Source organism: Nannospalax galili, unplaced genomic scaffold (assembly GCF_000622305.1).
Source record: "Nannospalax galili isolate Female #2095 unplaced genomic scaffold, S.galili_v1.0 scaffold62, whole genome shotgun sequence".
Classification (NCBI taxonomy): Eukaryota; Metazoa; Chordata; class Mammalia; order Rodentia; family Spalacidae; genus Nannospalax; species Nannospalax galili.
The window spans coordinates 1,673,239-1,698,906 of record NW_008348573.1 but is presented as its reverse complement, the minus strand read 5'-3'; the positions used below and the strand labels follow the sequence as shown (position 1 = coordinate 1,698,906).

At 38.4% G+C, this 25,668-nt stretch overlaps 1 protein-coding gene across 1 annotated transcript in view; it reads left to right on the top strand.

Annotated features, from left to right (window-relative positions):
- The window catches only part of Umad1 (UBAP1-MVB12-associated (UMA) domain containing 1), a 149,293-nt gene that overhangs the window by 94,636 nt on the left and 28,989 nt on the right, over nucleotides 1-25,668 (top strand). The window contains exon 3 of the mRNA XM_017801206.1: nucleotides 8,638-8,852. Coding sequence (XP_017656695.1) covers nucleotides 8,638-8,852 — 215 coding nt within the window. The remainder of the gene's footprint in view (nucleotides 1-8,637; nucleotides 8,853-25,668) is intronic.

Genomic DNA, 25,668 nt, shown 5'->3' with positions numbered 1-25,668 from the left:
TAACATTTTTAAATTAGCCTTTTTGTGTTGACTATACTTTATGTTATTTCTATTTGATGAATAAAAAATTATAGATGTTTAATTATATAAAAACCAAGCTAGAATAATATAAATTTATTTTCTTCTGAGTTTTTATAACAGACCTATCTGTTTATTTCCTGGCTTATTGTCTATGCAGAGAGTCCAAGTATTTTATTGTTCTACAAAGTGGAAACCATTGACTGAGTGAGATTAATGCTCAGTATGCAGTGGACATGTACAAGATTGCTTTTTCATTATTGTCCTTCAAAATTATGTGGAAAAATGTGATCTTGTATTACAGTCTAAGTAGTTGAATAGCTATACATAGTAAATAAGGCTGTACAAATGGGAAATTAAGTAGAATCTGGTGTGACTAATAAGGGATATCAAATTCTTTAGACCTGTAGTATATGTAATAACCTTGAGGAATTTCTGCATAAAAGCCTAAGCTCTTTGTAACCTTGACTGTGATCAGATACTGTGTTTTTTTTTAAATATGGCCACATGTTATAGTCATCTTGGTAGATTTAAGCAAGTCTAAAATGTTTAGTTGGGTTGTTAATTTAAACTCTATCTCTGTAGTTGCACAGTTGCTATTTTTGGACCTTCAGTCTCCACCCAAGATGGTGCTTATGCATAGAAAACTAGCCAAATATAAGTCTTTAAATACCCCCCCCAACAGACAGGTTACTTTTAAAGTTATTTCCCTGATTAGTCTTTACTGGAAGGCTTTAAGTAGGTCATTATAGTTTGACTCATAAAGAAAACCATTCATAATTTCTAGGTAAACATCAATAAAATATTTGTGTGAGGTTATATAGTAATACAAAAAATATTAGAAAAGCAGTAAGTTTGGGACAGAATTGAAGGGAGGGAAAAGAGATAAGCTCCAGGATGTGTTTAAGATGGTCTGTGGGATATTCAAAAGGACATTACAAAAAGAGTTGAGCAAATGGGTGGGTCAGGAGCTTGATAGGAATCTGAATTAGATTTGGGGTTGCGTGCATGCATCCACATGCAGAAGTCTGTTTCTAGCTACTTTTTGGGACGTGAAAGAGTAGGGCAGTAGGTATCATAAAGTTTATCCAAAAGAATATCCATCCAAAAATGTGTGCTGAGATCATGAGAATTAAAATAAAAAATACAACCCTAGAGAAAAGCACCTTTTCAGAAAGGAAAGGAATGACCAGCTGGCCAAGAAGAAGGCAGAATCGAGAAATCAGAACTTAAGAGGGAGTCCCTACCTGGAGTGCTACAGAGAGGTGTGTAAGATTAGCACTTGCAGATATTTGGACTCAGCTTGAAATGATAATTAGTGAAATCAGAGGTGGAGGGGCAAACATGGAAGGCAGAGATTTCAGTGAGTGAGGTTGAGTGGTCAACAGTGTCAGCAACTGTCCTTCCTCAAATGGGAAAAAGGAATGCAGGAGTAAAGTGGATGACAGGCCAGTGCTTGACCAGTGTGAGGAGAATTTGTTAAATGCTTATTGTTTATAGGAAAATGAACAATTCAGGGGTGCCTCCTAATGCACAGATCCACGTATTTGAGGAGTGGGGAAAGGATGGATTTGCAGGGCCAGTTGCCCAGGAGGCATGAAGAAAGAGGAGGTAGATGACATCAATGCTGTAAAGAGTGACAGGGGAGGCACGCTGGGGAAATTCTGAGATGTCTAAAGTCTGGAGATCATTAATTTCTATAAAGAAATTTTAAATCTGTTTTTCTTTTAAATTGCTGGGACAGCCTTTTGTACTCTGAAAACTAGTATTGAACCAGGACTCCACTCTGAACACCCTGTCCCTTGCCTGGTTCCTTTCCTGAAATGCTTCTCTTTCCTCTTTCCACTGCACCCCCACAAAAGTTGGCTAGTACAGATGATTTTTCAGCTGCCGACGGCCACTTTTCCAAGAATACATGGAACAGATTACAGAAGCCAGCGCCAGCATGCTTATTTCCCCTTCTTCACTAGCACACATTCAGCTGGAGTTCTGAAAAGAGGAAGTCAGGAGAACTTTTTTTTTCTTGTTTAGAGAGATGGGACAAAAGCAGGTGGAAGCCATGCAGGAAAAAGAAAGAAAGGGGAACAAATACTGAAAAAAGTCATGAGCCAGAAGATGAACTAAAATGATGTCAGACAGGAAAAGGAGAGTGAGCAAAGAAAATGCCATCTCTTCAACCTAGTGTCTTACCTTTCCACTAAGACAGAATTCTTAGACTAGGATTCCCCCAACTTCAAAGGAAACTAATGTCCAGGCCACATGGAAAACAGGTCTTTTGTGAATTCATTCTCTCTCACCTAGTTTATCTGTATCTGTGGCAAAATGTTCTGGACTTTAGTTTATTTCTTTGGCCTAACCCCTCAATTTTAAAACCAAATCTGGGCAGGGGTGAAGCTCTGTGGTAGAGCACATGTTTCCCATGCATGAGACTCTGGGTTCCATCTCCAGTACGAAAAATAAAATAAAAATCAACATAATACTTAAAGTATCTGAGGAACAAGGGGGACCAGATTCAGTTACATTCAGAATGTTTAATGAATACATACTATATGTAGGTACTGCTCTACGTACTGCAAATTTGGAGAAAAGTGGGAAACAGCCTCTCTCTTTGCACTATAATTTCTTCAAAGTGAAAGAAGAGTGTTACTTGGGACTTCATAGTTTCGAGGGGCCAGGGGCTCAGTCCTCTGGCTTTTAGTAGCTATCCAGATATTTATTAGCAACCACCTTCGAAAAGCAAGAAGCTTGAGAACGCCCTTAACTGTGCCATAGCTTGCTTTATCACCTTCTCCTTACTCTGTCCCAATACTTCTAACTCAGATTTGCCCCTCTCCCTCGCCTGACCAGCCAGAAGCTGATGTAATGCAAGCAGATATCAGCTGAAGCTAGACTAGAGTGGATAGGTATCTGGGGAGATAAAATGACAGTATTACTTGTTCGAGCTATTGTCCAAAGAATCATCTCTTTTATTTATAGACATTACAATTTAAAGAAACAAAAAGCCAGAACTTGATATTACCTTTTCTTTCTGTAACTGGCTTCCTAGAAATATGCTTGTACAGCTACCTGCTTTGTTTTATACCTGGTTTCATGTTCTTTCGATAGTTCCTGTTGCTATATTGGTTAAGGCTATTTTCTAAATTTCAGTGCATTAATATTTTTGCTGTTATAGGACCTTATTTTATCTCTAACTGAGGCTTGAGTTCCAGAAAAGGGAAGGCAGCTTTAAAAGGTGCCAAATATAGTAACTTTATATGAATAGAACATTCATAATTTGGTTGGGTATGACTAAGTAGATGAGGTCGTCAAGTGTTAGCGAGTTTGCAGAGTTGGCACCTCCTCATGGATTTCATGGTGGTTACAGGGTTTTTGTGCCAGGAAAAATGTAGTTGTCTGTTCTAAAACCCAAAGTTCCTTGCTTTCAAACATCTAGGAGAAAGTTCACAAGAATGCCACCAACCTTCTGTTGCTCTGGGGAAGTGACTCCATTTTTCTAAGCCTTTACTGAAATGTGTTATATGCCTTATATTCTTGGAGTGTGTTTTTTCTTAAGCTCTTAGATTTTTCAAACTGAGCTTCATGAATTTTTACAGTCCTTCTGTAGTAGAGAGGAATAATGCCTATAAAACTTTCTGATGTAAGGAACTCTAAATAAATATGGCAAGTCATTTTTTAAACAGGTTAACTGTTGGCCAAGGAACTGCTTTTATTCAAACAAAACAGCAAGCTGTAATTGTTGTTGTAATGATGTAGATATAGGCATTAATTTTCTCTTTGTGATGAAAAACAAAGCCTGGCATGCTGTACTCAAACCATATAAGGGGAAATACTATTTTGAAAAGAAATACTAAAGCTAGATTATATGAAGGAACTTGTGGTCAGAATCATGATCCCAGCACCATTTCTGTGAACATTAATCACAAAACATAACAAGTATGCCTTATGAACATAATATTTGAAGTGATTTTCTAAAATTTGGCTATGAACCAAAAGGTTAATTGATTCTTCTGCTCCATTGTGGTTAACACACTAATTCTTCCTGTTAAAGACCCATTTTATTATGCAAATAAAAAAAATCACAAGACACGTCTAAGAAAGAGAGCTGCTTTCCACAGGGAAATCAGTGCACCTGTCCTAGCCCTCAGCCTTCACCTCTGCTTCCTTGGATGCCAAGCTAGAGACTTAATGATCCACTGTAGCTGGTATGGAGCCCTTGAATTTTGACTCTCATTTTCTTTGTAACTTACTCTTGTTTTGCCTTATAACTTTTCCCCTTCCAGCTCTCAGCATGCCAACAGCAGCTGCATCATGGCACTCACCCTGCTGCCAAGAGGGCAGGCAGCCTCCTTGGAGACTGTAACATTGTATTAAGCCAACTGTTAAGAGATAGAAGCTGGAGTCATACATATAACACAGCTGAAATTCAGATCATTCTAGGAGACATTTGGTAGAACACTGTGTCGATGGTATTTTTTAACTAAATAAAAACTTAAAAACTTTGATTTTTGGAACATTTTCAAACGTATGCAAAGAAAAAAGAATACTGTAGTGTTGAGTTCCCACATACGTTCCTATCTGCCTCAGCAATCATCAGCTCAGTGATCTTTCACTGTCCCTGTTTTTTCCCATGGTTTTATCTAGCATAAGTTTATCTTAAATTACAGTTGCCTTTCTATCTCTTTTCAGTCTGTCTTCCAAGATGTTTTTCAGTCCTTTCTTCCTAACAATAAAAGACGTTAGAATCTTTGTTTTCCTCTTAAATTAAGCCAGCATGTGCTATTTTAGTGATTGTTGTTTTTTTCTGGTATTATCTCATAAACTTTGAAGGCTTTGTTTATTTGGTCCATTTTTCCAGAGCATATCTGAATGTGTTGGCTCACAGAACATAGAATAGTAAGAGATCATTGGATTTGATTCTTTTTCATCACTGTCAGTGTTCTTGTACTGAGACATCTTCCTTAGCCTTTCTGTGTCAGCAACCTCTCATCTTCACATAGGGCACATCCAGCAGGGCCGTTCTCAGATTTCAGTGAGTGGATACATTTAACAGCTTAGATAGGCCCTGACACAAAGTTTGTGTTCAATATCTGCTAGTTACTCTTTATCATCATCATCATCATCATCACAGTCACCATTATCGATTATAATCATCTCTTATCTTTTATCACTCATTTTACAGAATATAGTGCTGAAGCCCAGATATGTGGAACAATTTCCTTGGGGTTAGATGGATGCTTTATTAGGAGAGCTTGAACAAGAAGCCCCTATGTCTCAAATCCTTTACTGTACTCGATATGGTTTGGCATATTCTTGTCCTCAAAGAATCTGTTTTGTGAGATAAGAATAATTTTTAAAGGAAAGGAAAGAGGATTAGTAAATGCATGAACAAAAGAATAGATACTGATACTAGAGAATTAAGCCTTCCAAGTTCTATGTTTAGGAAGGAAAATTTTAATGTGTAATATATCTCCTCAGTAGTAGTGAAGGTGAGATTTCAAGAATGCTCTTCGAAGGGGTGATTTAATAAATGGAACCGAATAACATGTGAATAAGCAAAAAAGAGAGGTTAGAATATGCAATAAGACTAGCTGATTTAGGGAAGACTTTTTTTTCCTGAGATTGAGAGAGAAGGTAAGAAATAAAAGAGAAAAGGAAAAAGACTACTCCAGGTAAGCAAACAGAAGTTAGATAGGCCAAGATCATTTGCTTATTGAATTAAGATTTGTACCCCAGCAGTCCAGCTCTAGAATTTGTCCTCTTAACTGCTTTTGACATGTTGCTTATGGGTAACCTAAACCCTGATGCATATGTTGTCTTGAGAGTTTTGTGGTGTACCCAAATGTTGCTTCTTTTTCTGTTTTTCTGCAGAAGCCAGCACATAGTGAAGCCCTTTAAATTGGCTGGAATGGCTATCATTCTTTGCTGCCCCTTATGCATTTGGCTGACCCAAGGATACTTAGTGTTGTGAGGACCAGTTAGGTTGAAGAGACAGAACTTGTGCCCTGCATACTTATATCTTTATAATAATCTGCCATAATAGGGTAGGAGTACATTTGTTTTAACTATAGTTCTAAGAAAGTACTTTGGTGCTATGTACCCATTTTGTAGAATTGTTGTGAGGATTAAATGAAGTACTGTTAATAGATAAGCAGCACATACAAAGTCATGAATTAAAATTCTCATGAAATTATAAGACAGCTATTGGTAGACATGCACCTGAACTTTATCAATTCCAGGTCATTCACTAAACTAGTATTTCTTGAGGGCCCTGATCTAGACTGTTGGGGTTACCTTGGGAAGAGAATAGTTCCTTCTCTATTGCTCCTCCATGAATTTTTTTTTAATGAACCTTTTTCTTCTAATCTTACAACTATTTCTTCCAACTTAAAAGGAAACAAAAAAGTAAAAAGAAACTTCTCTTGACTCCTTGTCCCTTTTCAACTGTTGGCTCATATCTCTGCCCAGTTACAGTCTAATACCTAGAAAACAATGGTCGTTTCTCATGTTTACCCCCACTTTCTCAGTTAGATCTCATCGACCTACAGACTGGAATCATATCCTCTCCTACTAACAACTCCACTTGATGTCTTTGGCACCACAAGACTAGAGCACTGAACTCATATTCCGGCCCAAACCTGCTCCTAGCACTCTTCCTGTCCTGCTGGATTTACATTCAAACTCTATCCAAAATTCAATCATTCATTTTTCCTTTGATTATGAACTTATCAGCATAACCATCTCTTTTGTTCTCAGCTATCTTCCTGCTTCCTTTACTGGGCTCCCTCCAACCCCCAGTGTCTACTGTCAACATAGCAACCAGGTGGATTCTAAGATATCAGTCAGTATATCTCCTGTGCAATAACATGTTCCTCAAGACTTTTTTTCATCCAACATGTAACAAGATGGATGTGTCCTACACACATAATATTGACTGAAAGAAGCCAAAAACAAAGGCATTCATTCTGCATGATACTGTTCTTTGAATATTCAAATGTAGGTCAAACCAGTATTAGAAGTTGGGATGGTGACTGAGGGAGTTGATTGGGCCTAGAAAAGAATGCTATCTCTGCTGTATCTTGAAAAGTTCTAGCTGCTCATGTGAGCTCAGTTTGTGAAAATTTTACAAATCTACATTTATGATATATTTTTCTACATGTATCGTATACTTCAATAAAAAGTTTCACAAAATGCTATTTCTCTATATATGACTGGTCTCCTTAGTTTATAAAGAATCTGTCAGCATTTGTAGCCATTAGAAATAAGCTCCATGTTTGTTTCCATTCATTAAGTAAACATTTATTGAGTACTAGCCATTGATGACAGCATTTGGAATACAGCAATGAGCATAAAAATCTCCTTCTGTGAGATGATAATTGAACAAATCACAAAGCATATGGCAAGGTGCTAAGGTCTAGAGAGGGGTTAAAAACAGGAGAGGCAGGGGATGCAGAGTGGAGATGAAGGATTATATGCAGCAGGTGGCATCCGGGCCCAGACCCAGAAGCAGAGAGGACAGAAGCAGATTTGAGAGAAGAGCCTCCTAGGCAGAGGGAACAGAAGCAAACGGCCTGGAACAGAAACAGCTGGGAGTGAAGAGCCAAGGTAGAGAGGCTGTGGAACTTCAGAGGAGTGAGCCAGGGCAGTCTAGCTGGGGATGAGGGACTGAGGCCTGTTCAAGAGAGGCCTGGTAGATCTCTGTAAAGATGAGATTTATTCTGTGGAAGGTTGAAGGGTAAGAAAAAAAATGCTTTTTCTTAAATTATTTGAGCTACATTTCAACTGCTCTATAATGACATTTGTTTTTATCATTATAAACAGACTTTTATTTCTTGCCCATTCAGCTATTAATGAATATTTAGATGTTTCTGTGTTTTAGGCTTATGAGGGAGACTGCTAAATATCCTAGTGCTTATCTTTTGATAGACTAGTATATACAGGATATGCCAATTTTAAAGAACTCAAAGAAGTTCTACCAATTGTTACTTGAGTGTTTGCACTATAACATGTTGGCTCCAGCCCATACTCATGGTACATGCTAAATGTAAACCTCAAGTATGTATCAAGATAGAGCAATCAAGCATGCAAGATGTGGGCTAGAGATATGTCAGAGATCACTTACCCTCAAGGGTCTTAGCATCCACTTGGAGGTAAGATCTATGCATCTAGAATAGCAATTAGCAAGATCACAGTAGGAAATACCTAATAATATCTCCGGCAGTTTGCCTCATAAGTGTTCTAAGATCACTTTGAACTCTGAGGTAACATTTTACAGGTAAGCTGAACACTCATCAGCAGAGCCTGAAAGCATCCATAGGATTTGTGAAAGAAAAAGGGCCCTGTAGACATCATTGGGTTAGGGAAATAACAGCAATGTGTTTTTGTTTAAGGGAGCCATGGGTGGCCACTCTGAGCAAGAGCAGACTTTAGGGATTGTTTTTAAATCTAGCAGACATTTGGGTGCGTGTATCTCAAATGGGTAAATACTTGCATTTAAATTTGGTGGTACTTATATATTACACATCTCCCAATCTTTTTGATGTATTGATGCCATATTTACCATTACTAAACCTCACAGTTCATATGGTCTAAATGTTTTTTTAAATGTATGTGTATTTTTAGACTGTCAAAGAAAATTCATCCAGCGTAACTGTAGCAAGCCCTGAGGTGGAAAATCAAGCAGGCCAGACTCTGGAGAACAGCTCACTAATGGCAGAGCTCCTGAGTGATGTACCCTTTACTTTGGCCCCACATGTACTGGCAGTACAGGGCACCATCAGCGACCTTCCTGACCATTTACTCTCCTGTGATGTCAGTGACAACTTGTCAAGATTCTGGTATGATTTCACTCTTGAAAATTCAGTGCTCTCTGATTCATAATCTTTGTCTTTTTAAGTACCTAAACAGCTTTAAAAAAAGGGGGGGTTGCCTATTTTATTGAACCTCTTCAATAGTCTCTGTCATTTGACTCTGAAGGTCCACAGACAAGTAAGGATCATAAAGCAGATAAAATAGCATCATGTTTGTTGTTTTATTATTGTGAATAAAGTAAATTTGTATAAGAATTGAATTTCAGTCCACTTCTGTTTCCCCACATAATAGATATAATAGATATAAACATGAAGCTATCACGGTTTTATGAATGGAGTAGGGTACTTCAGTTGGTCTCTGAAGATTCAGCACTGTGCTTTCTCTTTAGAACTGAGGCTTTGTCCTTGATTACCACATCTCTGCAATCTGAGCCTTAAGTAAGTGTGAAGTCCCAGGGTCAGAGGAAGTTTTTAATTATTCCCTTAGTTCATCCACAGTGTTTATGAATGAGGTCAGAAGAAAGCTTCTGCTTAACCTAATTTTTTCAGTGTCAATTTATATAAACTGATGTGGAAATATGAAATGCCTCTTAAACATTAGTGATACTTTGCTGATTCAAAAGGATCATAAAGTGGCACACTTCAGTTTCCTAGACCCACGTGGTCTTGGAAGTAGTTCCAGAGTTCTGTCGTTGTTCTCTTTTGGTCCCTTCTGGGTGTGCATAGACCAGTTTTTGAAGAAGTTTCCCTACTCCTGCCTCAGTTGAAGTTCGCCTTCCTTATCACGTAAGTTCCTGGTTTGTGAAAAGGTCTACATTTCCTTTTCAACCCCTCTGCCTCCTAAAGAAAGCCTCATGATGATCAATACTGCAGCTCATAGACTTTAGAAATTTGTAGGCCACAATACAGATGGAAATGCCTTACTATTATAAATACTCAATTCAAATCCTTTCCAATTAGAGTATAGGTAAACACCCAGATACGACTTTTAGTTCTTAGATGTCCATTATTTATTTCCAGTAAAACTGAGCAGAACTGCCATTGGTCCATGATACTATAAAGGAAATGGGTTAGAGGTAATAAGGAATTTTCTCTTCCATGGAAAATTTAAGTCACATTTCTTTTGACGACTATTAATAATATGATTTATTAATTCTGTGCCAAAGTTTTAAGTATATTTTTTCACAAAGAGCATCAGGAAAACTAAACACTGTGCATTAAGATACATGAATTATTCAGATTTTAATGTGCTATGCATGTTCATTTAATAAATGTGGTGTGGTCTTGATAAAAATGCTATGTTATTTAAAATTAAAGGAACATTTCTGCTAACAAAAATGTATTTCATTTACAATTGATGTGACCATATGAGATTAATGACAACTTACATCTTTACATAGTTTCATAAGTTATCAGTATAAGAAATATTACTGATACAAATGTGATCATTCTTAGCACTTTTTGTGAAGGCACAGCCTTTTAAACTATCCATATTAATGTATTTTTAAAACTAAATGTAAACATATAGTTGTTTTGCCTGACATATGTGAAATTATGTATAATTACACATTTCATTTATATTTATGTCTACCATGTTAGAAGTATGCTTATAAGTACTTCTGTTTGTCCAAAATTGATGTATTTAAATAAATGTGAATTGGAATAAATGATTTGCTTATTTTCAGAGCCACAAAAATGGCTTTCTTTGCACTATTCATATTTTAATGTAAGTTATAGATACTGTAAAAGACAAAGTGTTAAGTATATAGTTTTTATAATGCAGAGAAAAATTATGCCATTTCTTTTTATGGGTAAATTTTAGGCACATTGAAAATTATAAGATTGTTGTTCCTGGCTTAATAGGACTGGAAGGATTTGAGAAAAATGGATGAACAGCTACATAGATCTCCATTATTACAAAATTTAGTAAATACCAGTGATAATGATATCTTTTTAACAAAAACACTGTGAACTGGTAGTTTAAATTTTTTGAATATAAGTCAGTATTACTATTTTTAATTCTTTTTTAATTTTTCTTAAAGCATGTACCACCACACCTGGCAAGTGCATTCCTTTTTTATTTTTTTAAAAAAATATTTTAATTATTTTTATTTTATGTGTATGCATGTATTGCTTGCATGTGTGTAAGTGCACCTGTGTTGTGCAATGCCTGCAGAGGACAGAAGAGGCTGTCAGATCCCCTGGAGCTGGAGTTAAAGACAGTTGTTAGCTGACATGTGGGTTCTGGGATTCGAATCCAGGTCTTCTGCAAGAACAGCTAGCGTTCTTAACCACTGAGCCATCTCTCCAGCCCCACTAACATTCTAATTTATTTAATGTGGATGAATGTAGTACCTGTATGTATGCAAGTGCACCTGTGTCATGCAATGCCCATGGAGGTCAGAAGAGAGTGTCAGATCCCCTGGAACTGTAGTTATGGATGGTTGTTTACCACCATGTGGGTGCTGAGAATCGAACCTGGCCCTCTCAAGAGCAGCCAGTGTTCTTAACTGCTAAGCTATCTCTCCATCCCCAGTACTACTATTTTAAAAATGAAAGAAATGTTAGAAATCAAACCAGCCAACTCCATTTTACCCAAAGCCCTAGAAATATTAGATGGCTTAAAATACCTAGTTAATAATAAATATTTGCTTGAATAATAGCATTACTTCTATGATAAATTATAATAAACTGTAGGTTATGGAGGAAAGAGTTGAGGTATTGGAGGCAGCCAGAGTTTGTAATGACTCTCATATAGGCTAAAAGACTGAATCTGTTCCCTAACTTCTGATGTCCTCCATTCCCTTACTTGTTGTCCTGGTTTGTTTCTTCATTGCTGTGACAAAAACTCTGACCACTACAAACTTGGGGAGGAAAGGGTTTATTCAGCTTACAACTCCCAGGTCGCAGTTCATCAGGGAGCCCAAGGTAGGAACTCAGGGCAGGAACATGGAGGCAGGAACTGGAACACAGGCCATGGAGGAACTCTGCTTTCTGGCTTGCTCCCTGGCCCCTGCTCAGCCTGCTTTCTTATGCAACACAGGCCCACCTGCCCAGGGGTGGCACCACCCACAGTGGGCTGGGCCCTTCCACATCACTCATCATGAAGATGCCCCTCAGACATGGCCACAGGCCAGTCCAATAGAGGCAATTCCCCAACTGAGGCTCCCTCAACCCAGGTGTGTCAAGTTGACACTAAAGCTATCCAGCTTGTTAAAGCTATCCACTTGTTAAATGCTAATTTTCCATACTTCCAGAATTATGCTGGGTAATAAAAGGTGTTTGTTAAATGCTCAGCAGCCTAATGATTTACACACTATTGGTATTCTGGGAAAGGGAGTGTTCTTACTATTTAATTACACACGCACAGCACACACAGACACACAAGCACATGGACACACACATACAGGATTCTAATACAATATAAATTCATATTATCTAAACTATTTAAGACTAATATAAAAATGAACTATCAACATTAATTATAGACTTCATATACTTTAGTAATGTTTAATGAAAAATATTCCTAAAGTCTGTTCTCTTTCTTTTCTGCCTCAGCTAAAATTCTATAATGAACACTTGTTATCAAAGACCATGACCCTCTCCTTAATATATTATTATTATAAATCACTGTACATATAGAATATCTGATTTTTTTAGCCCTAATATATATTCAGGAAGTCACATGTGTTTTTTTCCACCTTTCTTAAATGGCATTTACATTCTTTCCTTAAAAAAGAGTTAGACAGTACAGCCAATTTTTTTTGGTTAAATTTTGATTAACTTAATTTTATTTCATTTTTTGTTTTTAATAATAGTTTACTTTTTTTTGGTATTTTTGAGACAGGGTCTCCCTGTAGCCCCAGCTGTCCTGGAACTCACTATGTAGACCAGGCTGGCCTTGAGCTCACAGAGATCCACCTGCCTCTGCCTCCCAGGTGCTGGGATTAAAGGTGTGCACCACCACGACCGGCTAATAGTTTACTATTTTATTTTATGTATATGAATGTATTGCCTGCATGTATGTAAGTGCACTCGTGTCATGCAGTGTGCTTGGAGGTCAGAAGAGGGTTTCGGATCCCCTGGAATTGGAGTTACAGATGGTTGTTAGCAGCCATGTGGGTGCTGGGAATCGAACCCAGGTCCTCTGCAAGAGAAGTCAGTGCTCTTAACCCCTGAGCCATCTCTCCAGCCCTGATTAACTGAATTTTTTAAATTGTACAATTAAAATGTAAACAAAAATGTAGTTTTTATTAACTATTCCAGGAAACTACAGAATTTTTAAAGTAAACATTGTTGGTGCCAAATTTTTATCCTCCCTCCAGGAAAATAGTTAATTGAAAACATTATGGGAAAAAATGCTGTGTGTTCCCAGAGACTTCATTTCTTATTCTACTGTACAGGTGAGGCATAGTCAGGAAATAGTATCATTCATGTACATTCAGAACCATGGTACATCAGACTTCTCCCTCACATGAGAACAATCAGTAAGTGAATGCTGTCCTCCATAGTCTCCCACAGAATGCTGCTGTCAGAGAGCATGTCCTGAATAAGAGCTGCATGAAATGTAAGTGTAATGGTTAGGTGACTGAAAGATATAGGGTCTGTTAAAGCCACTGAGAACTCTGGGTTCCTGGACGTTATCTTTTGAGCATTTGTGGCACATTATTGAGGGCATGACCTAACTATTAATGGGAATCTAAAACTCCAAAAATGGGTCTATCTACATTTGGCTTTAAAGATGAAATATTCTTATGTTTCAAGAAAGTTACTCGTGCCATATGGTTTGGCAGATAGATATGTGTGAGAAAAAGGAGAGATGTATTGATTGATACAGAGGAACTCTGTTACAGTCAATATAGCAGTATGTTAATCTATTAAATGTTAATCACCTTTTCCCTTTAAAATGGTTATATACTTACAGGAAAGTTACAAGATAATGTTGAGTGCTCCCTGTCCCTCTTGTTGACATTTGTCATAATTAAGAAACCAGCGTTTGAACACTGTTCGCTAGACACGCACTTCTCAGAGTTCATAGTTGCTCTCTAATATCGTTCCTGTTCTGGTATCCTGTCTAGTATGACATATCATCTGCTCTCTTATCTGTTTATGCGCCCCTTGGCTTCAACAGTGAGGTGGTTATGAAAATGTCCCCCATAGGCTCCAAGTATTTAGGCATTTTGTCCTCGCATGGTGACACTGTATGGGGTGATTTTTTTAAGGTGTGGCTATCCTGGAGGAAGCACGTCACTGGTAGTGGGCTTAGAGAGTTCTTAAGCCTTGCCAGGTCTCCAGTCACACTCTTGCTTCTGGTGCCTTCATGATGATGTGAGAACTTAGCTTCTACTGCTCCTGCTCCAGCCACCTCCAGCCACCATGCCTCCCTGCCAAGATGGACTGTAATTCCCCTGGAACTGTAAGCTCAAATAAACTCTTCCTTCTATAAATTGCTTGGGTCAGTGTTTCTATCACAGCAACAGAAAAGTGACTAATACAAACAGTTTCTCTCACATTGTTTTTTCACCTTGACAGTTTTGAAGAATATTGGTCAGGTGCCTAGTAGACTGTCCCTCAAATTGGGTTATTCTGATATTTTCTCGTGGCTAAACTGGGGTTATGAGATTTTTTTGAAGATTATAAATGTGACTAGGCATGGCACACACCTGTAATCTCAGCATTCGGGAAGTAGAGACTGATGGGTCTCTAAGTTTGAAGGCAACCTGGTCTAAGTAGGAGTTCCAGGCCAGCTAGGGCTACATAGTGAGAGTAGATGCTCTAAATATAGATTTGTTACTGATGATATTAATTTTGGCCACTTGGCCAATGTAGTGTTTTCCAGGTTTCTCTGTTGTACAGTCACTTCCTCTAGCTTCTTTTCTTCCAGGCTTCCTTTCCTTCTTTTCTCCTTTGTATAATCTACTCTTTGGAATTAAATCACAAAGCACAGCCCATACTTAAGGGACAGGGAATTAAACTCCATCTTCTTAAGGGAGGCATATCACATGAATTATTTGTAATTCTTCTGCATGGAAATTTTGTCTATTCTCCCTAATTTATTTTCTTAACAATTACTTACAGTAGCATGAACTCATGAATATTCTATCTTCTTTCTAAGACTAAATTAGTGATGGCCAAGGGACATATGTACACTTTTACAAAAGTTAATAAAGTTTGAAATTTTTGACACAATGCAGATGAGGACCATTCTGGGGTTGGATATCATATTCTATTTTATGGTTCCCTTAGAATTTGCCCTCCCATAAACATCAGGTACATGTCTTCTTAACCTGCCACAACTTTAACTCTACGCAATCACAAGTCACATAGGACATTTTGATCAATAACAGACAACACATGTGATGCTGGTCTCCTAAGCTTATAATGGAGATTAAAGAGTCCTAATTGTATAATATTCTTACTGTGCCTTTTCTATATTTAGATACGTATAGATACACAAATGCCATTTGTTACAGTTGCTTTGAGTATTCAGTAGAGTAGCATGCCGTTCAGGTTTATGGCCTATAAGTAAAGGGCTACTCCTATAGCCTAGGCATGTAGCAGACTCTGCCATCTAGGTTCAGGTAAGAATACTATATAATGGTCACATAATTATTAAATCACATGGTGGCTCATGTCTCAAAAATGCATCCCAACCTATGACTATACAGAAGACCATCCTGAAGGACCACAAGTGTTACATCATAAACGGAGCCCACCTCTTCCCCAAGATGGTCATATATTAGTAAACACTGTGGGAATGAGATTTACAGTATGATCATTTTCCTCTTTAAGGAACCAAAAAAACATATGATGCCAAGGCTCTTCTCTGTAATAGACACTATTCTTTAAAGTAGTAATAAAAGTAAAGTTATAGCTCTTGAATTTTTCTAAAGAAGCATTTATTTTATCTTCACTGTTTAGGAAATAGTTTTAAGAAGCAAGGAAAGGGAACTCCATCTCCTTTCAGAGAAGAGCTAGCAAAGGAACTTTGTTTCCTACTAATGAAAATTCACCGTGTGTTAAAAACATTGATCTTATCCTATTTCAATTAATTTTGTCCTTGAAAAAAAACCTGAATATAGTTTTGTCAAGAAATTTGCCTGGTCCCAATTTTCATCCTTACAAAGGAAACAAATTCCTTACAATCAGGTAGAGCAAAGCTTAATTGCATCCAGACCAGCCCATAAACAAGCTAACTCTCAACTAGCCCATGGCAGCATGGTACTCACCACCTATGCCAGAAAGGAACAGAGGTCAGCTAAGGAGACTGGCTCCAGCTTGACACTGCCAATACAGAGGTCTGTCCAGGGTCTGACATCTGGGCTTGAGAGCTGCCAAATCCACTCCTTGTGTGGGCAATAACTCTGAAGAGTTAAGAAGGTGAAAAAAGGAATGAGTAATGTCAATTTCATTGTCTTTCTGTGGTTCTAATTTTGTTTCAAAAGGTGTATAATTGGTTTTGTTTTAAGACTCATTTATTTCTACATAATAGCTAGGAACAATTGGGAGTCTTGCAAAGAAGCAGCTTTTATTCAAGTGCAAGAGCCAGACAAAGCTGAGGTCATCTACAGGGTGCATAGCACACTAACGTGTTTGCCTACAGGGTGCACAGCACACTAATGTGTTCACCTACAGGGTGCACAGCACACTAATGTGGCATGTTCCATAGCTAGTTTAGTCACTGCAACAGGCCTTCCAGGACCAAGAAAAAGCACATGGCTACTGACAAGCACATACATATGCAGTTGGTCTAAAATACAGCCTAAATATGCATTCTCCACCCGTAGTCTTCCCCTCATCACTGTGTGGACTTCTAGAATTTGTGTTTTTCCACACAGATATTTGAATGTGGAACAGAGTTTTTTCTTCTATCTCACACTATATACAACTATACCAGCTGTAGCCATCAACTGCCAGCAGCTTAAAGCAGGAACACTAAAGTCCCCTCTGCTCCCTACAAAAAACTTGGCTTATATTTGTGAGGAAAGTCTAGATGTCTATCTCAAGTAGATATTTGAGTTTCCTAAGTCTAAAGACATAGACAGCAATAGAGAAAGAGAAGATGATTTAGGGAAGAGAATGACACTGGCCAGACTGTAAAGAACCAGTACTCTAAAGGAGTTAAGAAGTGGATGTCTCATCTCTACCTTCATAGTTAAATATACTCTTCTTCCTTTTGTATTTATTTATTTTTTTGGCTACCCTACATTCTGAAATTAGAAACTGATGGAGAAGGAAAGAATCTTCACCTTTATTCTTCATATTGAATCTCTTCTAAGAAGAAAAACTTGAACTTTTTAGGCCACTGCCCCTCTTAAAGCCAATGTGTCACAGAATGTAGTGTCACATGTCTGAAATGCTTGAACCCAAAAGGCCAAGGCAACAGAATTGCCAGTGTGAAACTAGCCTGACCTGAGCTACACAGCAAGGCCCTGGCTCAAAAATAATTTAATCATAAATAAAACCAATGTGCTTTCCAATGTTTGGTTTTGGGTTTTTTTTTTCTGTTGTTGTTGTTTTTTAGTTTTTTGTATCCTCCATGTATTCATTCTAACAGCCAGGAAGATATTTGACAGACTTCACCCATTTTTAAATTATGAAAACTTCAGCAGCACATATACAAAGACAATGTAGGTAAACTTAGAAAGCTTTTTACAACCCTGAGTTCCTGTTCCATTTAAGAATCTATGGTTCTCTCCTGGATATTCTCCTAGATTTATACTTAGCACATAACAAATCCTCATTTGTTGAATGAATGAGTGAGCCAAAGAGGGAAACCATTAAATTATTTATAAATATAAATGAGATTTTCCAAAGCTCTGACAGGATGCCTGACAAAAATAGCTTAAGGGAGGAAGAATTTATTTGGGCTTCCAGTTTGACACAGTCCATCAAGGCTGGGACTGGGACAGCATGGGGGTAGGAGCAGCAGGGAGTGTGAGGTAGTTGGTTCCATCATGTTGGCAGCCAGAAAACAGACAGCCTGGGCCAGAACCTGCCAGGTTAGATAGACCATAAGCACTGTTCTAACCTCTGCTTAGCCAGCTAGGCTCATAGCAAAAAGATTCCTCAGCCTCCCAAACTGTGCCACCAGCTGTGACCGAGTGTTCAAACACATGAGTCTGTGAGGAACATTGCACATTCAAACCATAACACAAAGGAATACTTCAATTTTAGATCTTTTGTAGTTTTTCTGGCCTCAGTGAAAGCTGTGGTTGTGCGGCTGAAAATAATGCTAGTGTACCAAGCCTCTCTGCAAATGGTGCCTTTGGTCTCTTTGAGGTAGTCTCTCTGTTTTTCAAGTTGTTTTCCTCTGTAATGACTGTGTGTGCTCATGATGAGTGAGAGCTGATTCTAGACAATACAGTGTGTTTTGGTGCTGTGGATAATTTGTTTGAGGTTTTATCTTGTTGCCAAGTTTCCCTTGTGTGTTCTTGGTTATGTTTGTGTATTTTCCTGTCCTAGCATTTACTAATCCTGGCTGACCTGACCTTGAAAAATGCTTTTCCTTTCATACACTTTTCTCCAGGCACATGAAAGTATTTTAAATAACCTCGTTTTGTGAGACTTACTTTTCTGAGAGGAGCAGTGTGCCTTTCTTTGAGTGGTCTCCTGTGTCCCCGTCTTGTATTTCCTACTCAGCCAAGTTTATTCCTGTGTCATATAGACATGTTTAGAGTCTTCCCATCCAATTCCAAGAACAATTTTCTTCTAATTTATAGCAAAGCTTCTTGAGAGGTTGGTCAGTATCTGCATTTACTTCCTATGTTTACTCATTCTTTCACTAGGAAATCAGATCATAGAGGTTAGTCTTTTCCAGCCTGGGTTAAACTCTTAACTGAAATGTGCTTCTTCACATCACCTTTGCAGCCTGCCAAATGCCCTATCTACACTTCTTTAAGGCAATTAGCACTCAGTATTGCTTAACTCTTTTCTCAAAATTGTCTTTAACCCTTGATCTCCACACACTGTTTCTCCCCCATCTCTCTTACCATTCCATATTAGACCTTTGGGGACTTTTCCTCTGCTCCACTGCAAAAATGTTGCTGTTTCTCAGAAGTCCATCTTTCCACATTTGGCTCTCTTTTCTACCTTCTCTGTCTTCTCTTTACACAATCACACCCACATTTATTTGCCACCACTGACATTTAAATCGATTTCCAGTCAAGAACTCACTCAAGTCCCATATCCATATGCATAATTTCCTATTAAATCTTTCTCGACTCTTTTTTAAAGATGCACTAATTTTTATTTTATGTGAATATTTTGCCTGGATTTATGTGCACTTAAGAGGCCCTGGAACTGGAGTTACAGGTGATTGTTAGCCACCATATGGATGCTAGGAACTGAACCAACTCCTCTGAAAGAGTACTAAGTGTCCTTAACCACTGAGCCATCACTCCAGCCTCCCCTTTATTTGGTACTGGTGAGAACTATCATCTTGAAAATTTCCTGTATACCAAGATGGACGCCAACCTGACCTGGACCAATCAGCATCTCTCCATCAGCTGATAACACAGACTATAGGAAAAGAATGCACCTCTTTTTCTAGGCTGCTATTAATAGCCACTTGGCCTACCCTGTTTCAAAAGTGACCATATATATTATTTCAGAACCTGGATTATTCAAGCAAAAAATATAACAATCTATTCCTCAATTCTCAATTGATGATAAAAATTTTAATATAAATTTATTTTTATTTTATGTGTATGTGTTTTACCTGTACGTATGTAAGTACAGTGCATGCATACAGTGCCTGTGGAGGCCATAACAGGACATCAGATCCCCTGGAACTAGAGTTACAGATGGTGGTTACCTGCTTTGTAGGTGCTGGGAACTGAACCCAGGTCTTCTGCAAGAGCAGCCAGTGCTTCTAACTTATGAGCTATCTCTCCAGCCCCAATAATAAGCTTTTATTATTTATACACTGTAAAGATTTGACTCAAATATGTATTTCAAACTCACTGTCACTACATCCAGATAAGCCTCTCTCATCCATCCTCAACACTCAAGCTAGATGATACTCATTTAAAAATGTAGATTAACTTTCACAAGGTCTCTGTGAGGGCTCTGGAGAACTGAGGTGTCTCTTTTTTAAAAAAAAAAAAAAAAAAAAAAAAAAAAAAAGAAAGAAAGAAAAAAAAGTGCCCTTCTGGCCTTACAATGAGATATTCATATGTCAGTGTTCCTGTGCGTTGAGAACTGCACTTCACTATTAACCCCCATCCCATCTCATCATCTTTGTATTCTACTCCCTTTGTCTGAGATGCCCAGCCTTCCCTTTCTATCTAATTATCCTATACAGGACTGTTTTTTCAATCCTCTGAGAAGTCCTTCCTGCTTCTTCCTAACCTGGAATGGGTGACCTTCTGTGTTCCTGTGCTCACCTCTGCAAGGCTCTTTCTTCACCCACAGTATTGAAACTTTGCTTCAGTACTATAAGTAATACTTACAAATACTTTGTAAGTCTGAATGGATCCTGACACACTCTTCCACTCCTGACATGATGCCTGAAACCGTGAGTGTGTTCAGTAAGTTTGTTGACTTGGTGAATGATTGTAACACTACTCGTTTAATGAGAGGATGAGGGTCTTATCACACAGTCACATCTTATCTATTGGAATTTGCCCATGAGTCTGTTAGGAACGGTAGGCAACCTTTAGCTGTCCATAGCAGAATGTGTTATATTTCCTTAATGTTCCCAACTTTCTTATATTTTCAATAACTTCCAAAATTTCCCTTTTGTTTCATTAACTATCAGAACTAATATAAAAAAATTGTATTTATCGAACACTTTCAGATGGTATTTTTATATTGAATATTAATATATGACTGTATCTATGTATTATAACTTGCTTTTTTTTTTAGTTTTCTTTAGTGTCTACCTAGAGGAGCTTTTCTTCTACTAACCTTTAAATCAGTATTGATTAATGCTAATTAATTTACACTTTTTTATTCATAAATTTGTGTAGATTTAAATATACCATAAAATGGAATGCCTGATGTTTTAATTGGTTGTGAAATTTTGTTTTTATGTCTCCCAACCTTACTGGAGAAATTGGAAATATTAGCCCTTTTGATGGTTTTGAAGATAAGCTTGTTTTGCATTTAAGGAGAAACAATTTTCTGAAAAATGAAGATTCATTCTGATTTTTGATGCAATCAAAGCACTCTAAAACACACTTTGGTCCACTCATTTAACAGTCAGTTTACTGAATGAATTCAACCTTTTAATTTCTATAATGAATGTTCGTGACTTTGTATAGACTAATAAACTGATGTTTAACCAGTGTGGTTATCACATTAACTCTTACACATCTAAGGGTCCTATCGTCAGGGCCTCTCTTCCCCTAGAAATAAAGTGTACAAAAAGACAACTTTCACCAAATAGAGAAAATAATAGCAGCCAATCTGTTGAAACTTTCATTAGTTCTAAAAAGAAAAGGAAAAAATACATGTTAGCTACCAAAACTCTGATTTCTGTTATCTAAAAAACAAGTTACAGACACTTTATAGCATCAAGAAGTCATAAAATCTTTTATTAGACAAGATTTTCACCATAAGTACCCTCTAGCTCTGAACTTGAAAGTGGTTTCTTAATCTTTATTACCTTTCTATCCCCAATTAAAATGAGTATCGGGGTCAATGGTTTTCATGTTTCCCAATTGAAAAACTATCTGCCGAAACTCACTCTTCCCTTCTAGGGTTTGCCACCAGCACATCTTAAGTGACTGTGTCCACGCTTGACAGTGACCTGCCAACAGAAAGTGATTGCAGGAATAAAACCTCCTTAAGCCAAGCAGGCATCTTGGGGGTGGGGGGTGGGGGGCGGTATTTCCATTCCACTTTCTTAGTGTTTGTGATGATAGGCATTCTTTCTTTTTCTGTGGATGGTGATAAGGGCCCCACTGCAGTGCAATCTGTCACCACCCTAAGGTGGAAGACCACTGGCATGCTGCTTCTGTTCACTGAAGAACCACATGTGATAGCCATTGGCCTTGAGTGTGCTTTGTGGAGCTTGTTAAAGTACAAAGTGCCAGAAAGGGAGCCTGTACTTGACAAAAGGAGAAACAAAAGATGACATCTCCATCCTGAGCATGTCTCATTCCAGAGTATAAAATTTCAGGTAGCAGTAACAGCGTTAGCTTGACCACAAGACAGGTTTGTGATCATAACATGCCAGGTAAGTGAATGGATTAAGTGAAAATCACGGGAAGAGATAATTTGGAGAACAAATTGTAATTATTCAGAGCACTCTAAGGAAGTTTGTCTGGGCTTGTTTATTTTCCAGGAAAGAAAAAACACCAGCCTTGCCTAGTGTGTTTTTTGAAATGCAACGGGACATGAAAAAAAATGGCTGTTGTGAGGGTGGAGCTCCTTGAGCAGCGCCAGCATCTAGAGATGTCAGATTTTCTTGTCACTGACCTGGAAATACAAGCTACTTGCTCCCTGACCCTTTTGGGCCACCACTCTCACAATTGAGCCCTATGTTCAAAGGGTCCAGTCAGCCAGGCATCTTTACTGTATCCTAAGGGCACCCCTGCCCCTCTCCTTTGCACAACAGGCTACGCTCCCCTGCTAGAACCTGCAAAACTCTCAAGATCCAAAAGGTAGAAACAATTCATGTTTATCAAGCGATGAATGTAGACACAGAATTTGATATAAACCCATAATGGAATATTGATAACCACAAAAAGGAATAAAGCTCTTGTTCATGCTGCAGTGTGGATGGATCTTAATACAATAAGCCAAACACAAAAGGACAAGTATCAGTCCATTTACCTGAAATAGGTAGAATAAGAAAATTCAGACAGGTGGAAAATTGATTAGAAATTACCAGGAGATACTGGGGTTGTGATGCATGCCTTTTAATTCTAGCATTCTGGAGGCAGAGGGAGGTGGAACTCTGTGAGTTCAAGGCCAACCTGGTCTACATAGTGAGTTCCAGACAAGCCAAGGCTACATAGTGAGACCCTGTCTCAAAAATAAAAACAAGCAAGCAAACAAAAAGTACCAGGGGTGTGATTGGGGAGCAAAGGGGAGTGGAGGGTTGGGGAAAGTGATTTTAAAGGGGGGGGGTGGCTGAAGAGACAGTTTAGTAGTTAAGAACTGGCTGTTCTTGCAGAAGACCCAGGTTCTAATCCCAGCACCTACATGGCAGCTAACAATTGTCTATAACTCCAGTTCCAGGGGATCTGACAGTCTCTTCTATCCTCCTAGGGCATTGCATGATATGGGTGCACTTACCTACATATAGGCAATACACTCATACACATAAAATAAAAATAATAAAATATTTAAAAGGGGGGACTAGTAGTATTGGTTGCACAACATTGTGACTATAATTGTCTTGAACTACACACCTAAAATGATTTAAATAGCAGAGTTCCCTGGGCATGGTGGTATACACCTTTAATCCTAGCACTACGGAGGCAGAGTTAGGCAGATCTCTATGAGATCAAGGCCAGCCTCATCTACATAGCAAGTGCCAGGCCACTGGGGCTACAGGGGAAACCCTGTCTTAAAAAGAAAAGAAATTGGCAAAGTTTATGTTACTTATATTTTGCCACAATTAAAAAAACAATAGTAGCAGCAAAGCCCTACTATTAACCTAATTCTAAGTTTGAGTACATCTAGAATGTTTGGACAAACAGGAGTTATATATTCAGCATAATGAGAAGACTGGGTGGGTATCATGGCTTTGGCCAGAGCTATCCTCTCCATGGATCTCATGACAGCAAGAGATGTCTGCTGCAACTCGACCCAGGGCATTCATGTTTAAGGTAGGGTGAGGAGAAGAAGGTGGTGATACTAGTCAATTCAGTTTCCTTCAACATTAAATAAGTTTAAAAATTCCACCGAAGCTATCCATCTACATTATTCTGGGCATGCCTGTGCTTTGAGATATCCATCCTGAGCTTCAAAAGTATTCAACTTTAACAGTCATTGCAGTAGAGGGCTGCAAGGTGTGGTTAGGAATGTCTGCTAAGTGAATAAGAGACTGGAGTGCTCAGCCTTAAATGGGACATGTATATCACCCCTCACCCAAGACTTAAGAATCATCACAGAAAAGGGAATGGAAAGATTGTAAGAGCCAAAGATTAGGGAAGACTGCTGCTAAACAGTGTTTTCCAGCCATTACAGGCCCATTATCCTCATGAACTCACAATAGATTGGCTGTATGCACAAGACCTGCATAAGATCAAGCCAATCAGAATTCCAGAATAAAAGGAGGAAGAGCTCATGAAGTTCCACATTTAGCTGAAAAGCTACTGGCAATTGATGGCTTCTGGGAAAGGGGACATCAGTTTTCTTCAGGGATGTGGTCCCAGGTAGGTTGCCCATGCTCCAGTGAATGGCCCTTACCCATGCACACACTGGCAGCACTAATTGGACTCAATGGTTAAGAAAAGAGTATGTGAAGTTGGGATGGGATGGGGGCTGGGCAGGGGTGGTGGATCTGGAAGGAGCTGGAAGATGCAGGCAGGAGAGGGATCTGTGGGGAGCTGGAGGGGAGGGACTTGGGGGGGATAGATTTGATCAAAAGACATTGTATACACGTATAAGATTTTCAAAGACAAATTAATGAAAAATTAATGTCTGCTAAGAATAAAGACAGCTGAAAATATGACCAGAAAAAGAGGTTAGATCAGAGTGTTTGTTTGTTTGTTTGTTTGTGTTGAGACAAGGTCTCCCTGTGTAGTCCCAGCTGGCCTGGAACTCATTATGCAGACCAGGCTGGCCTTGAACTCAGAGAGCCACCTGCTTCTGCCTCCCAAGTGCTGGGATTAAAGGTGTGTGCCATCACACCCATGCCCAGCTAGATCAGAATTTTTCAACTTGAGAGTTGGCATTTGAACTGAATAAGTCTTTGTCTTGATGGACTCTCCTGCATCTTGTCATGTGGTTAGCAGCATCCTTGTCTGTACTCACTGTATGCCAGTAGTCAGAACACTCCCTTCTGGTGTGACTATCAAAAATGGCATCAGTCAAATGTTTTAGGGTCAAGAAAATCACCTTCAGTTGAGAACTGCAGCTAAGGTACTTGTGGTTTTAGAGCCCTCTCTCTTATTCTCTGGCCAGCATGTACCATTGAAAAAAATGGCCTTGTAGCTACCAAGAGCCAAAGATAACTAAGTCAACACTGACCAAGCTATTAAGGATCCATAAATTGCTAGGCTGACTGTATTGGGGTTCTCTAGAGAGCCAGCACTTAGAATATATATATGGGATTCATTAGATGGGCTTGCATGATATGTTCTGGGTAGTCCAACATAGCTCTCTCACACCAGAGAGACTGAGAACCTCAGTCCACAAAGCTGAATGTCTCAAAAGTTCTAATCTGACACTAAGGCTCAGAAGATCCCTGGAGAGCCACTAGTCTTTGATACGAATTGGAAACTGAACCTGGGTCCTAATATCAACAAAAGAATGCAGCAGCAGCAACATGGTAGATGAACTTGCCAGAAATAGGAAAGGTAAGCAGGCAAAAGTAAAGCTGTGTTCTTCCTTTTTTTATCTGGGCTGTCACCGGAAGGCACCACCCATATTTTTTTTTTTAATTTTTAAAAATGATTTATTTAATAACAACATACTTAGAAGAAGCATATCATTACAACACAATTGACATATTCAATAACGTTTTCCTGAGGTAGGATGCATCTCTTTCAAATTTGGCTGTAAATTTTTAAGTTCACAGTTGAATTAATAGTTATATAATATTGAACTCAGTATATAAGCCCTGTGAGACATAAAATTGAATGAGCTTTTAGCCTTTAAAAAAGATTTCCATTTCATTTTAAAATATACTATTTCTTACAAAAAGACTCAGTTTTTGCTACTA